At 40.7% G+C, this 16,703-nt stretch overlaps 1 protein-coding gene across 3 annotated transcripts in view; it reads right to left on the bottom strand.

Moving 5' to 3' along the window:
* Positions 1–16,703, bottom strand: part of ALS2 (alsin Rho guanine nucleotide exchange factor ALS2) — a 242,257-nt gene that overhangs the window by 133,280 nt on the left and 92,274 nt on the right. For all 3 annotated transcript variants that reach the window (XM_033944890.1, XM_033944888.1, XM_033944891.1), the window contains exon 12: positions 14,855–14,920. In XM_033944890.1, the coding sequence (XP_033800781.1) occupies positions 14,855–14,920 (66 nt within the window). The remainder of the gene's footprint in view (positions 1–14,854; positions 14,921–16,703) is intronic.

The raw sequence follows: 16,703 nt of genomic DNA, 5'->3' as shown, positions 1-16,703 counted from the left end.
TACTGACGTCAGTCAGAGTATCAGATTTCACTAGTGCAGGGATTCATTGATAAAAGCCAAAAGCTCTGCTGCCGATTTCAGAGCAGGAAACAGCCAAGAATCACACAGTGAGCAAACATAGCAGGCTAAACAAACAAACTCTGCTTAGTAGAAATGTTGCCATTCTATTTGTTTGTTCAAACCATTAGGATACAAAGTATTTAATCTGTTGATCCAACGCTGTTCATGTTGGGCAAGTTTACGTCTGAAATTGCCTCCCCTAATATCAGGTCTGACAATTTCTATGATTACAGCTTTTAGTGACATAAATTCATGTTTCTTTGCAATACAATGTTTAGCTAATGGTGCTCCCATATTCATGTTTTTAATGTTGCTTTTATGTTCAATCAACCTGACATTAAACTGCCTGGAAGTTTGACCTATATAAATTAGGTTGCAGGGACATCTTAACGCATAAACTATCCCACGAGTTTTGCAATTTGATGTATGGTTCAGGATGTATTCCCTATTATTTTTGGGATTCACAAATACTTTGGTGCATTCCATCAGAGCACACATCTGACATTTATTACAGATTTGGTGGCCTTCCATGGAGTTATCTAGAATAGTAATCATATCTTTTGGTTGAGAAGGGCATAATATCTCCTTAAGATTCCTATTCCGACGATAGGCTATCCTAAGGGAAAAATCTTTAAAAGTGCCTGCTATACTCAAAATCTCCCAATGTTTTCTCAAAGCTTTAGCAATTTTATAGCTCTGATTAGAATATGTTAATACACATGTCATGATTTTCTCACAGGTCTGATCATTATTCCTAGTTTTAGGGGTTAACAGATGTTCCCTGTGGTTGAAAAGGGCCCTTTTATATGCTCTATTAATAATCTTTTCTGGGTAACCCCTTTGTAAGAATTTATATTTCAAGTTTGTTGCTTGCCTTTTGTAGTCGGCATCAGAAGTACAAATTCTTCTAATTCTTAGGAATTGGGAGAATGGAAGACTTTTTCTTAGAGAGCTAGGATGAGCACTAGAAAAGTGTAGTACCGAGTTACTATCGGTCGGTTTCGTGTAAACTTGTGTTTTGAAGTTACCATCAACAATTTTAATCAAAACATCCAAGAAAGAGATTTCAACTGTACTGTTCGTATGAGTAAATTTTACTTTTGGATGACACATATCCATATAGTTCAGGAACTCATTCAGTTCATCAGAGCTTCCATTCCAAACCAGGAAAACGTCGTCGATGTAGCGGGTCCATAGTTTAACTTTCGTAAAGAATCGAGAAGGGTATATCCATTTCTGCTCAAATTCATTCATAAATAAATTAGCCACAGCCGGGGCCATAGTAATACCCATTGCTATTCCCGATTTTTGCTGGAACAAGCAATCTTCAAACATGAAAAAGCTATTTTGAAGTACCATTTTGGCAAGTTCACATAAAAATGCTGTAGGTACTTTAGGGGTGGTTCTCAAATCCAAGGTTTTCTTGATTATCTCTAGCGCTTCCTCTTGGGGGATGATGGTATAAAGGGAGCATACATCTATCGTGACAAGTATTGAATTATGGTCTGGTTGAATTAACTCTATTTTCTTCAAAAATTCCGTAGTATCCTGTAAATAGGAAACAGTCTTTTTTACAAATTTTTGAAGGAATTTATCGATATAAATTGATGCAGCTTCCAAAAGTGCACCTTTATTAGAGACAATGGGTCTCCCTGGTGGAGCAGTTAGTGACTTGTGAATCTTGGGGAGCAGATAGAAAATTGGAATTAATGGATGTAACACATTCAGAAATTTAAATTCTTTTTTGGTGAGATAACCTTGATCCAATGCAGTTTTCGTTAGTTTGTTAATTCTTAGCTGTAAATCAATAGTAGGATCATCCGTCAAAACTGTATAATCATTACTATATAGTTGTTTTTCCGCTTCCATCATATAATCAGTTCTTTTCAATAACACAATTTTCCCGCCTTTATCAGCTCTCCTGATGATTAGTTCTTTATCAGATGTCAAAGTCAGTATCGCATTCTTTTCTTTTTGATTGATGTTAAAAGTATGTCTACATTGTTTATCGTTGTTAATTTTGTCAATGTCCAACTTCATAAGTTTATGAAATGTTTCTAGTACCGGATCTACCGGACCAGGAGGTACCCAACTTGATTTCGGTGTTACTATGGATACAGTCTCTTCTTGTAAAGATGTTTCTTGTTGGGAGAAAAATGATTTAATACGTAATGTCCGGTAGAATTTTTCAATATCAATCTTATCTTGAAATGCATCTACCGGAACCATTGGAACAAAGGATAAACCCTTAGATAATACCGAAATCTCATCATTTGTCAATCTATGATTAGATAAATTTATAATCAAAGAGCCCACAAAAATCCCAGAATCAGACTGTGTTAAGGGAATTGTTGACCCCGCTGTGAGCGGGTTTGTGGTCGCTGATACTGATAAGGGCCTTGATTCTGATAGTATCCTTGGTTCTGGTATTGGCCCTGGTTTAAAGGGTTCCTTCGACCATTGCCTCTTCGTCGTCGACCTCTGCGCTGGAACTGAGGTTTTGGGCCTAAAAAATCTTCCTCGGAGCTTGAACCAAAACTAGAAGAATCAGAAGTATGATCAAAAGACACTTTTTTACCTTTCCCCGAATTCATTTCATCTTGACTTTTTATCCAAGGATATACTTTCATTTGTGCATAGTCATTCTCATCTCTCTTAAATTTCTTATATTTGTCCTTTTGGATTTCAGCTCTAAAGATATCTACTTTATTTTTCAATTCATCCTGTTGTTGTTTAAAATCTTTCTCCATTACATTTTGTTTCAAAATCTTCAGTTTGTCTTCTATCTCAGTTTTGATATTATTCATAGCCTGTTTTGTACGTTCAATAATCAGGACCATTAAATCGAGGGAGCATTTGTTCAAAATCCCAATCCATTTCTGATTAAATTCTTTATCTTCATTAAACATCCTCGGTTCTTTATATACTCGTAAGCCTCTTGGTATCAATTCCTTTTTACAATACTCAGTGAGAGTTGCCCCATGAAGTTCAGCTCTAATATAACGTTTAGATAAGATGGTCAATTCATCCCAGAGTGTAGAATTTTTAATATTAGGTTGTTCCCAATTCAAAGTAGTAGGAAAATCCAAAACTGTATTAATGAAATCTGAACTAAAGCTAAGTGTGTTCTGCCAGGCTTGCTGTGTCATTTTAATAATACAGGGAGATACTCCAGTAAACACACTAAATACAAAAATTCCCCAGTGGAAAAACCTATACCAAATAATATAAACCAAATACTTTCCACTTAATCTAATATGTTAATGAAAGGTCAATTATACTAACAAGAGATAGCCTCAGTAATGGAGCCTACGCGTAGCCAAAATCAATGACTGGGGTATTCAGCGTAGTTATACTTGCTCCTTATTCTCCAATCATTGGCCTCACTCTTGTGACTATACTTAATTCAAACACATAAATTTGCTAAAAGTTATTTATTTAAATTATCACTTTTTTTCTTATCTTTTCAATTTTATAACTTATTCTTATTAAAACTTTTTATTACACTCATACTACCCCTTTCATTATACTCAGTTTTCATTAATACAGTTTTGGATTTTCCTACTACTTTGAATTGGGAACAACCTAATATTAAAAATTCTACACTCTGGGATGAATTGACCATCTTATCTAAACGTTATATTAGAGCTGAACTTCATGGGGCAACTCTCACTGAGTATTGTAAAAAGGAATTGATACCAAGAGGCTTACGAGTATATAAAGAACCGAGGATGTTTAATGAAGATAAAGAATTTAATCAGAAATGGATTGGGATTTTGAACAAATGCTCCCTCGATTTAATGGTCCTGATTATTGAACGTACAAAACAGGCTATGAATAATATCAAAACTGAGATAGAAGACAAACTGAAGATTTTGAAACAAAATGTAATGGAGAAAGATTTTAAACAACAACAGGATGAATTGAAAAATAAAGTAGATATCTTTAGAGCTGAAATCCAAAAGGACAAATATAAGAAATTTAAGAGAGATGAGAATGACTATGCACAAATGAAAGTATATCCTTGGATAAAAAGTCAAGATGAAATGAATTCGGGGAAAGGTAAAAAAGTGTCTTTTGATCATACTTCTGATTCTTCTAGTTTTGGTTCAAGCTCCGAGGAAGATTTTTTAGGCCCAAAACCTCAGTTCCAGCGCAGAGGTCGACGACGAAGAGGCAATGGTCGAAGGAACCCTTTAAACCAGGGCCAATACCAGAACCAAGGATACTATCAGAATCAAGGCCCTTATCAGTATCAGCGACCACAAACCCGCTCACAGCGGGGTCAACAATTCCCTTAACACAGTCTGATTCTGGGATTTTTGTGGGCTCTTTGATTATAAATTTATCTAATCATAGATTGACAAATGATGAGATTTCGGTATTATCTAAGGGTTTATCCTTTGTTCCAATGGTTCCGGTAGATGCATTTCAAGATAAGATTGATATTGAAAAATTCTACCGGACATTACGTATTAAATCATTTTTCTCCCAACAAGAAACATCTTTACAAGAAGAGACTGTATCCATAGTAACACCGAAATCAAGTTGGGTACCTCCTGGTCCGGTAGATCCGGTACTAGAAACATTTCATAAACTTATGAAGTTGGACATTGACAAAATTAACAACGATAAACAATGTAGACATACTTTTAACATCAATCAAAAAGAAAAGAATGCGATACTGACTTTGACATCTGATAAAGAACTAATCATCAGGAGAGCTGATAAAGGCGGGAAAATTGTGTTATTGAAAAGAACTGATTATATGATGGAAGCGGAAAAACAACTATATAGTAATGATTATACAGTTTTGACGGATGATCCTACTATTGATTTACAGCTAAGAATTAACAAACTAACGAAAACTGCATTGGATCAAGGTTATCTCACCAAAAAAGAATTTAAATTTCTGAATGTGTTACATCCATTAATTCCAATTTTCTATCTGCTCCCCAAGATTCACAAGTCACTAACTGCTCCACCAGGGAGACCCATTGTCTCTAATAAAGGTGCACTTTTGGAAGCTGCATCAATTTATATCGATAAATTCCTTCAAAAATTTGTAAAAAAGACTGTTTCCTATTTACAGGATACTACGGAATTTTTGAAGAAAATAGAGTTAATTCAACCAGACCATAATTCAATACTTGTCACGATAGATGTATGCTCCCTTTATACCATCATCCCCCAAGAGGAAGCGCTAGAGATAATCAAGAAAACCTTGGATTTGAGAACCACCCCTAAAGTACCTACAGCATTTTTATGTGAACTTGCCAAAATGGTACTTCAAAATAGCTTTTTCATGTTTGAAGATTGCTTGTTCCAGCAAAAATCGGGAATAGCAATGGGTATTACTATGGCCCCGGCTGTGGCTAATTTATTTATGAATGAATTTGAGCAGAAATGGATATACCCTTCTCGATTCTTTACGAAAGTTAAACTATGGACCCGCTACATCGACGACGTTTTCCTGGTTTGGAATGGAAGCTCTGATGAACTGAATGAGTTCCTGAACTATATGGATATGTGTCATCCAAAAGTAAAATTTACTCATACGAACAGTACAGTTGAAATCTCTTTCTTGGATGTTTTGATTAAAATTGTTGATGGTAACTTCAAAACACAAGTTTACACGAAACCGACCGATAGTAACTCGGTACTACACTTTTCTAGTGCTCATCCTAGCTCTCTAAGAAAAAGTCTTCCATTCTCCCAATTCCTAAGAATTAGAAGAATTTGTACTTCTGATGCCGACTACAAAAGGCAAGCAACAAACTTGAAATATAAATTCTTACAAAGGGGTTACCCAGAAAAGATTATTAATAGAGCATATAAAAGGGCCCTTTTCAACCACAGGGAACATCTGTTAACCCCTAAAACTAGGAATAATGATCAGACCTGTGAGAAAATCATGACATGTGTATTAACATATTCTAATCAGAGCTATAAAATTGCTAAAGCTTTGAGAAAACATTGGGAGATTTTGAGTATAGCAGGCACTTTTAAAGATTTTTCCCTTAGGATAGCCTATCGTCGGAATAGGAATCTTAAGGAGATATTATGCCCTTCTCAACCAAAAGATATGATTACTATTCTAGATAACTCCATGGAAGGCCACCAAATCTGTAATAAATGTCAGATGTGTGCTCTGATGGAATGCACCAAAGTATTTGTGAATCCCAAAAATAATAGGGAATACATCCTGAACCATACATCAAATTGCAAAACTCGTGGGATAGTTTATGCGTTAAGATGTCCCTGCAACCTAATTTATATAGGTCAAACTTCCAGGCAGTTTAATGTCAGGTTGATTGAACATAAAAGCAACATTAAAAACATGAATATGGGAGCACCATTAGCTAAACATTGTATTGCAAAGAAACATGAATTTATGTCACTAAAAGCTGTAATCATAGAAATTGTCAGACCTGATATTAGGGGAGGCAATTTCAGACGTAAACTTGCCCAACATGAACAGCGTTGGATCAACAGATTAAATACTTTGTATCCTAATGGTTTGAACAAACAAATAGAATGGCAACATTTCTACTAAGCAGAGTTTGTTTGTTTAGCCTGCTATGTTTGCTCACTGTGTGATTCTTGGCTGTTTCCTGCTCTGAAATCGGCAGCAGAGCTTTTGGCTTTTATCAATGAATCCCTGCACTAGTGAAATCTGATACTCTGACTGACGTCAGTACACAACCAGGTCTTTAAATCGAGGCTGTCGCCATTTTGTTGAACTGAGACCGCTTTCAATTGAATACTGAGCAGCAAGTAAGTGAACTTATCGTGCACAATAAATCTGAATGCATTACGTTTCTCTAAATGAACTTTCTTGTACTTTTTTCAGCGACTTGTTTCCTAAATTATCTGGCCCTGAGGCAGTGGGTTCGAGTTTACGCCCACGAAACGTTGGCCACGTTGGCTGTCTTGAAATACAAGTGCTGACTCAAGATAAGTTTGGATGAATGCCTTGTTTAAAATAACTATCAATAGATATAACTGAAAGCAAGCAGGTTTATGAGAAAAAGGCTGTTATGCAATATAAATGCTGACTCAAGACAAGTGTGAATGAATGCCTTGTCTCTATAATAACTATTAATAGATAAAACGGAAAGTAAGTAGGCTCATAAGAGATAGATTGTTATGAAAGGGGTTAAATAAGAGTGTAGTGAAAGAATTAGAATGTGAGTATAATGAAAGGGGTAGTATGAGTGTAATAAAAAGTTTTAATAAGAATAAGTTATAAAATTGAAAAGATAAGAAAAAAAGTGATAATTTAAATAAATAACTTTTAGCAAATTTATGTGTTTGAATTAAGTATAGTCACAAGAGTGAGGCCAATGATTGGAGAATAAGGAGCAAGTATAACTACGCTGAATACCCCAGTCATTGATTTTGGCTACGCGTAGGCTCCATTACTGAGGCTATCTCTTGTTAGTATAATTGACCTTTCATTAACATATTAGATTAAGTGGAAAGTATTTGGTTTATATTATTTGGTATAGGTTTTTCCACTGGGGAATTTTTGTATTTAGTATGTTCTACTGTTTGCCATTTTTTGGAAGTGTTCCTAAGTTTCTTCCTTACCATTTCCCTCATTGCTTCATAGTTTCCTTTCCTGAAGTTGAAAGATGTCGCTATGGTTCTCTTTCCGTTCGGTATGCCTACTTCAACCTTGAACTTGATCATATTATGATCACTGTTTCCCAACGGTCCCACTACTTCCACTTCCTTTGCAGGTCCCCTTAGTCCATTTAGGATTAAATCCAGAGTGGCATTTCCTCTCGTCGGTTCTCTAACAAGCTGCTCCATGAAGCAATCTTGTATAGCCTCCAGGAATTCTGTCTCCCTAGCGCATCTTGAGCTTCCAAGACTCCAGTCTATCCCAGGATAGTTGAAGTCTCCCATAACAACTGTGTAACCACTTTTGCATTCTCGCTTCATCTCGGCATCCATTTCTTTATCGCTATCTCCGGTTTGCCCGGGTGGACGATAGTATAGGCCCATCTTTATTTCATGCCCTTTCCTACCCGGTATTTTAACCCATAGCGATTCCAGTTTGTTGATCATCTCTGCTGTGTCCATTCTTGTCGATTGTATGCTTTCTTTTACGTATAGGGCTATTCCTCCTCCTTTCTGACCTGACCTATCCCGGCGATAGAGCTTGTACCCCGGCAGTGCTGTATCCCATTTGTTTTCCTCATTCCACCACGTTTCAGAGATTCCAATGATGTCTATGTCCTCTGCATTGGCCATGGCTTCTAGCTCCCCCAATAGATTGGTTGAGATGAAATTCAGAGACAACCTTCGGGAGAAACTTTGGATATGTACGTAGTACCACCTTCTCATGATGAAAGACTGTAAAAGGTGGATCAGCATCTAGTGCATGCAGCTCACTGACCCTCCTGGCAGAGGTAAGAGCAATAAGGAAGAGCACTTTCCAAGTGAGAAACTTGAAAGGAGCTGTAGCCAAAGGTTCAAATGGAGGCTTCATTAAAGCGGAAAGAACCAAATTGAGATCCCAGATTACAGGAGGGGGCTTAAGAGGTGGTTTCACATTGAAAAGACCCCGCATGAATCTGGATACCAAAGGATGAGCTGAGAGAAGTTTCCCCTGGCTCATGAAAAGCAGCAATAGCACTGAGGTGGACTCTGATGGAAGTAGACTTGAGACCAGAGTCAGACAAAGAAAGAAGATAATCTAACAAGGTCTCCACTGCAAGGGAAGTGGGATCATGATGATGAAGAAGACATCAAGAAGAAAACCGTGTCCACTTCTGATGGTAACATTGCAGAGTGGCCGGTTTCCTGGAAGCATCCAGAATAGAACGAACGGGCTGAGACAGAAGAGGATCATGTGAAGTCAGCCCGAGAGATACCAAGCTGTCAGGTGCAGAGACTGGAGGTTGGGATGCAGAAGGGTCTCCTGATGCTGTGTAAGCAGAGAAGGAAACAATGGAAGAAGAATAGGCTCCCTGGAACTGAGTTGAAGTAGAAGGGAGAACCAATGTTGCCTGGGCCACCGTGGAGCAATTAGAATCATGGTGGCTTGTTCCCTCTTGAGCTTGAACAAGGTTCGTAACATGAGAGGCAGAGGGGGGAAAGCATACAGGAACAGATTAGACCAATCCAGAAGAAACGCATCCGCTGCCAGACGGTGAGGAGAGTAGAGTCTGGAGCAGAAGTGGGGTAGCTGATGATTGTGAGGAGTTGCAAAGAGGTCTATCTGAGGAGTGCCCCATTGAGCGAAAATGGACTGGAGAGTCAAAGGATCGATAGTCCATTCGTGGGGTTGGAGAATTCTGCTGAGATTGTCCGCCAAGGAATTCTGCTCTCCCTGAATGTAAACAGCCTTCAGGAATAATTGGTGATCTGTCGCCCAAGCCCAAATCCTCTGGGCTTCCTGGCACAAGAGGCGAGAGCCTGTCCCACCCTGTTTGTTGATGTAGTACATCGCAACTTGATTGTCTGTGCACAGTAGTAGAACTTGAGGAAAGAGAAGATGTTGGAAGGCCTTGAGGGCATAAAATATCGCTCTGAGTTCCAGGAAATTGATGTGATGCTTCTTTTCCTGGGCTGTCCAAAGGCCTTGAGTTTGGAACTCGTTCAAATGAGCTCCCCAGGCATAAGGGGAGGCGTCGGTGGTGATGACTAGTTGATGAGGAGGTAGATGGAACAGAAGACCTCTGGAGAGATTTGAGGATATCAACCACCATTGTAGAGATTGACGAAGAGATGATGTCACAAATATGTGTCGTGAGCAAAGATCAGTCGCTTGGGACTACTGGGTAGCTAGGGTCCATTGAGGAGTGCGCAGGTGAAGGCGTGCGAAGGGGGTGACATGAACTGTCGAGGCCAAGTGACCCAAGAGTATCATCATGTGCTTGGCAGAGATGGAGTGTAGTGGAAGCACCTGCTGGCATAGAGATTGAAGAGTGTGAAGACGGTTGGACGGCAGGAACGCTCTCATGAGGACTGTGTCCAGGACCGCTCCAATGAATTGAAGTCTCTGAGTGGGGATGAGATGAGACTTGGGTAGATTGATCTCGAACCCCAGAAGTTGTAGAAACAGAATGGTCTGGTTGGTGGCCAGGAGCACTGTCTGAGATGAAGTGGCTTTGATTAACCAATCGTCCAGGTAAGGAAAAACCTGAAGGTGGTGAGAGTGTAGAAAAGCAGCCACCACAATCAGACATTTGGTGAACACTCTTGGAGAGGAGGCAAGACCGAAGGGTAGCACCTTGTATTGGTAATGACAGTGATTGATCATGAAGCGGAGGTACTGTCTGGAGGCTAGATTGACTGGAATATGGGTATATGCCTCTTTGAGATCGAGGGAGCATAGCCAGTCGCCGTGAGTGAGAAGAGGGTAAAGAGTGGCCAAAGAGAGCATTCTGAATTTTTCTTTGACCAAGCATTTGTTGAGATCGCGAAGATCTAGAATGGGTCTGAGATCTCCTGTTTTTTTGGGGACCAGAAAATAACGGGAGTAGAATCCCTGTCCCTTTTGATCTAGAGGAACTTCCTCTATGGCGTTCAGAAGGAGGAGGGATTGAACCTCCTGAAGAAGGAGGGAAGACTGAGGAGTGTTCAAAGCAGACTCTCTTGGCAGACTTTGGGTAGGAAGAGTCTGAAAGTTGAGAGAATAGCCGTGGCGGATGATGTTGAGGACCCACTGATCCAAGGTGATGATTTCCCAACGGCTGATGTAGAAAGTAAGACGGCCTCCTATGGGTCGGGGAAGATGGGCAGATGGCGGAACACTGGCTATGCCCTGGAGAACCAAGTCCAGGGTTGGGTATACTTCTGTGGTGGAGGAGGCTTCACCTGTTCCTGCTGTGCTGGCCTAGGAGGTTGCCGTTGTTGTTGGCGCTGACGTCTAGGCTGTTGAGGAGCTGGTGGTAAAGGACGAGCCACATAGCGGCATTGGTAAGCCGATTGCTGCCGGAAAGGCCGGGCAGGTGGAGTCTTCTTTTTGGTTTTCAGGAGAGTATCCCATCTAGTCTCTTGGGCAGAGAGTTTCTGCGTAGTGGAGTCCATGGATTCTCCAAAGAGCTCATCGCCTAGGCATGGAGCATTAGCTAGGTGATCCTGAGGGTTAACATCAAGCTCTGAGACTCTGAGCCATGCCAGACGACGCATGGCAACAGACATGGCCGTGGCTCTAGAGATCAATTCAAATGTATCGTAAATGGACCGGACCATGAACTTCCGAAGTTGGAGAAGAGAGGAAGAACAGTGGCGAAAGGCAGATCTCTTGAGGTCAGGGAGGTACTTTTCAAAAGCAGTCAGATCTTGAATGAGATGCTTTAAATAAAAGGAAAAATGAAAAGCATAATTCCCTGACCTGTTAGCCAACATCGCATTTTGATATAGTCTTTTGCCAAATTTATCCATGACCTTTCCTTCTCTGCCAGGAGGGACTGAGGCATACACACTAGCTCCTGCAGACTTCTTAAGTGTGGATTCCACTAAAAGAGACTCGTGTGGAAGTTGTGGCTTGTCAAAGCTAGGAATGGGAATGACCTTATACAAGGAGTCCAATTTACGAAGAGCTCCTGGGATAGTCAAAGGCGTCTCTAGATTCTTGTAGAAAGTCTCCCTCAAGATATCGTGGAGGGGCAATTTAAGAAATTCCCTTGGAGGCTGGTCAAAATCCAGTGCATCAAGGAACGCTTTGGATTTTTTGGACTCAGCCTCCAAGGGAATAGAAAGAGATTCACACATCTCTTTCAAGAAAGAGGTGAAAGAGGTAGCATCCGGCTTAGAGGATGGATCTAGAACAGAAGGATCCTCATCACCCGATGAACACTCCCCCTCAGAGAGAAGAGGCTCTTCGGAGTCACCCCACAGATTAGGATCTCTAATTTGGAAGCTGCAATCCCGGGACTCCGGTGTGGAGGGGTCCAGGTGTCGGGTTTTGCGTGCCGACTTACCCGACCTCAAAGAAGCGGTACCGGGAGATGTTAAGGGCTGTATCGGTGCCGAAGTTTGCACAGCCTGGTGTAGAGCTCTCGGTTCCGGTGCCAGGATCGGCATGGAGAACGAGGAAGCAGAATGTACCGGTACCAACAAAGTGGATGCGGACAATAGAGGCTGCTGCACTGTCGGTACCGGCGGCTCAGACCGGACCGGGACTGGAAGGTTCAGTGCCAATAGAGCAGGAAGGAGCTGTTGCAACTGCTCTTTAAGTTGCACCTGTAGGACGGCTGCAATGCGCTCGTCCAGAGAAGGCACCGGTACCGCTTTTTTCTTCTGCGGTACCTGCGGTGCCGCTCGACACCCCAAGGATGAGGAACCCGAGGTCGAGGGACTCACCTCAATAGGGGCGGAGCGCTTCCGCGGGCGCCTCGCGGTCGGCAGGACTTGGCTCACTGCCACCGAGACCGGAGGACGCTCCAGCGGGGAAGGCTTCTTAGCCGGCTTACCTGAGTGTTGGGATGCCGGCGCGGTGTGGCGCGGTGTCGAAGAGGTGGGTGCCGACAGAGTTGGGGCCGGTGTCGATATCGCAGGGTCAGACATATCGGCACCGAAAAGTAACCGTTGTTGAATTTGACGGTTTTTTAATGTTCGTTTTTTCAATGTGGCACAGCGGGTGCAGGTGGAAGCCTTATGCTCGGGACCCAGGCACTGTAAGCACCAGTTGTGCGGGTCTGTGAGAGAAATAGGCCGTGCACACCGCTGGCACTTCTTAAACCCTGGCTGGGGGAGCATGAAAGTAAAAACGGCTTCTGCCAAATCAAAGGCCGAGGCCTCGATGGTGGCAACAAGCCCCGCCGGGGCGAAACCGAAGAAAAGAAAAAGAAAAAGTTTTTTTTTTTTTTAAAAAACAAGAAAATAATAAAAGAAAGAAAGGAAATACAATTTCCTCAGAGGTTTTTGCGAGCGGGAAGGCGTTCGGAAAAAATCTTTTCAACAGCCGTTGAAAAGGTACGTCTTTTTAGCTCCGCGGAAACTAAGAAACTGGGGACCGCGCGCCTCCGTCGGGCGGGAAGGCACGTGCGCGGTGCGGCCTGCTAGAACTTTCCAAGTTCTTAGAGTGCAATCACTCTAAAATTGTCCGTACCGGGGCTCCGTCGGTGCCGTCACCCATCAGTCAAGAATATGCTGCCTGCTTGTCCTGGGATAATAACCTAATCTCTTTTTCTAGTGCAATAGATGGGTCATTCTGGATAGTAGGGATATACAAAAGGAGTTCCAGAAATTTAGAGCGGGACCTCTGTGCTGACTTGTAACACTGGGGACCCAAAGAGGAAGACCTTGCTCACTACCACATCCACTCTATAAAACTTGGAAAACGTTTATAGAGTGGACCAGGTCACTGCCCTAAAAAGTTGGTGCCGGTGCCCGAAAATCGGCCTCCTCTTCTGCTGGGCCTTGAGCATCTGCGCATGCGCAGCAGAAGAGGAGGCCGATCTTCGGGCACTGGCACCAAGCACAGGACATGCCGGTGCCCAGATGACGGTAAGAAGCGGCAGGGGGGTGCCCAATTGCATCGGGGGGGAGGGGTGCCGGATCGCGTTGGGGGGTGCCGGATTGCGGGGGGGGGGGGCCTTTGGGGGGAGCAATGCTGGTTCTCGTGGGGGGGGGAAACCTATAAGTTTCCATTATTTCCTATGGGAAAACTCGCTTTGATAAACGAGCATTTTGGATTAAGAGCATGCTCCTGTACTTCAAAATCTTCTTCCTAACCTCAAGTTTAATTTTAATTTTTGCATCACATGTTTTTTTACTATCATTTTCTATAATACACTGACACGCAAAATGCTTCCCATCTGTTGTGAAGTGTTCAAAAACAGCCGACTTCATTAGGGTGCCTCTTTCAACAATATAAATATCATAAAATATATTACATTTTGTAATCAAAGAACTTGATATCAAAAATATATTCTAAAAGTAAAACATATCCTGAAAAAATTATTATCTGTGAAATAAGAAATTTAAGCATTATAATATTTGAATGACATACAATTTATTGTTTATTGTGAGCTTCTATGCCACTACTAATGATTGCCTAGGATGCTCAATGTGAGGCCTAAGATTACTTTAAAAGATATATGTTGGCATCAGGACATACAAATACAAGGACTGATTGAAAAGTAACAAGACTGTTTTTGTTTTTTTTTAAATTCAGAATCAGACGACTCCACAGGATCTGAACATGTTTCTTTTTTAAAGTAGCGCCCTTCAAATTCAATTCATTTTTTGTAGTGTTTCAAAAACGATTCAAAGATGTGCAGTAGACAGTTTTGCGACATCAGTTTTAGTGCTGCGACTGTGGTGTTTTCACTTCATCTGAAGAGAACTTCTTTCTGCGCAGTTGTTTTTTCAGAGTTTTTACTGTTTCATTACTGCTTTTCCAAGTTTAACACAAAATTCAATCACATACCTCTGGCGTACTCTCACAGACATGTCTTCCTCATCTGCCATGATGAAATGTACAAAGTTCTTCCTCTCGCTGAGACCCAACAATGAAGACTACAGCAGTCCAACTGCAGGTTCAGAAACGATGTATGAGCGTCACAAAAATCAACATAGTATTGCCACATCTACTTTTTGGTAAGAAAAGCAGAGGCAGTCTTGTTAATTTTCAATCAGTTCTCGTAGGTGTTATGTGGTTTCTTTCATGTTATCTCCTGGCAATTCACTGCTGCACCACCAACAGAGAAACATATGGTTTATCAGAAGTAAACTGATAAAATGATCCAATTTGAAGTCCAAATGTTTGTCAGAATTTGCAGTTTTTCAGTCGGCTGGCTGTGTGGCACACTGGGAAGAAGTTACTTACATCGCTGGCTTGGAAAGAAGGGGAAACCCTCCCATCACTAGAAAGTTTGAAGCAGCAGAGTAGTACCTGGAGAAAACAGAAAACAATTCATTGCACTTTAGTCTGTTCAAGCTTCTGAGGCTTGCCATCTTTAGATTTGTTTTAATATAGTATTTTCAGTGTTGCATGTTAACAATTACAGACCATGATAAAATGAGACATCCAAGTCACACATACACAAAACAAGTACAGTTGCCCATTAAGGTGCTTAAGACAATCAGTTTAGATTCAATTATTAAAATAAGAGGTCAAAAAGGAGTGTAAAGAGAGAATGGCATTTTTTGGGCATCAGAAAATAGAATAAGGAAAGAGTAGAGATCACTCAATACTAAATATCTAAAGTCCACTCTCTTCTGGAGACTGGGAGGTAGCAGAAACTCAAAGCAAAAACTAGCAAACAAAACAAGTGGTGAAAAAGACCTCAGTTAAAGCCCAGGATTATGGAATGCTACAGTTCAAGTACATATTTCAGTGCAAGCCAAATAAGCAATCCCATAACAGTCATTGGTCGTAAAAATAACTCCAACTGCTATTTTTATATAATATTGCATAGAGTACCTCCTCACCAAACCCTAGGAATTGCAGTCTATTCAATATTATCAAAAGGTCCCATGCAACCAGCAATAACCAGCAGTACAAAGAACTCAAAAAAGCCGCTTATCTCATAATGTTCTTCTTCCAGTTGCATGCAGCACTGACAATGAATTTGCAGCTGGAAGAGGAACAGTACGAGATAAGCAGCTTTTTTGAGTTCTTTGTATTGCTGGATATCGCTGTATGCGTGGGACCTGTTGATATTATTGAATAGACTGGAATTCCTAGGGTTTGGTGAGGAGGTACTCTATGCAATATTATATAAAAATAGCAGTTGGAGTTATTTTTACGACCACAATACCTAGGATTTGGTGAGGAGGTACTCTATGCAATATTATATAAAAATAGCAGTTGGAGTTATTTTTACGACCAATGACTGTTATGGGATTGTTTATTTGGCTTGCACTGAAATATGTACTTGAACTGTAGCATTCCCTAGTCCTTCTGGGCTTTAACTGAAGTCTTTATCTCCACCTGTTTTGTTTGCTAGTTTTTGCTTTGAGTTTCTGCTACTTCCCAGTCTCTAGAAGAGAGTGGGCTTTAGATTTTTTGGGCGTATCAATACTTTAAAATATTTAAGGATAGGAACCTATAGTTGGTTTATTTGAATTTTGTTTGTTTTCAGATTTTAGATTGATATCATAAAGATTTTATAGAATGCTGTTTTGTTAAAATGTTTGTCTATTACAGTATGTGTATGTATACTGTAACCTGCTGAGATTGTTGGATATAAGTATATTAAATAAATTAAATTAAATTAAAAGTCTCCAAGTTATTCCAGTACAATGAGCAAAAGCAGATATTCCAAAAGTTCAAGAGATTAACGTTACAGAGGATACAGCCAGCATTGTAAGAGTAACAAATGGGTGCCATATGAAGCACAGCATCTTGAGACAATTACATTTAGGTCTGGATTCTTTAACCGGCACCAATTTTTTAGATGCCCATAGGCACCCAAGCTCTGTTAAAAACACTGTTCAAAGAACGTTTTTAACTGTGTTTCAAGTCACCTACAAAATCGGTACCGGAATTGTGCCTACTTAGGTGCTTTAGGCTGCTTAATGCCACTATGGGCATAGGTAATGCTGGAAGTGGCATTAGGTGACCTAAAGTGCCTACGTAGGCACAATTCTTGGCATAGATAGGCACAGGAAATGTAAACCCGGAAAACTCTAGCCTACATTTCTGGTGCCTATTTTTCACAAAGGCACAATTC

This window comes from Geotrypetes seraphini, chromosome 5 (genome assembly GCF_902459505.1).
Source record: "Geotrypetes seraphini chromosome 5, aGeoSer1.1, whole genome shotgun sequence".
NCBI lineage: Eukaryota > Metazoa > Chordata > Amphibia > Gymnophiona > Dermophiidae > Geotrypetes > Geotrypetes seraphini.
This window is presented reverse-complemented; position numbering and strand designations above follow the sequence as displayed.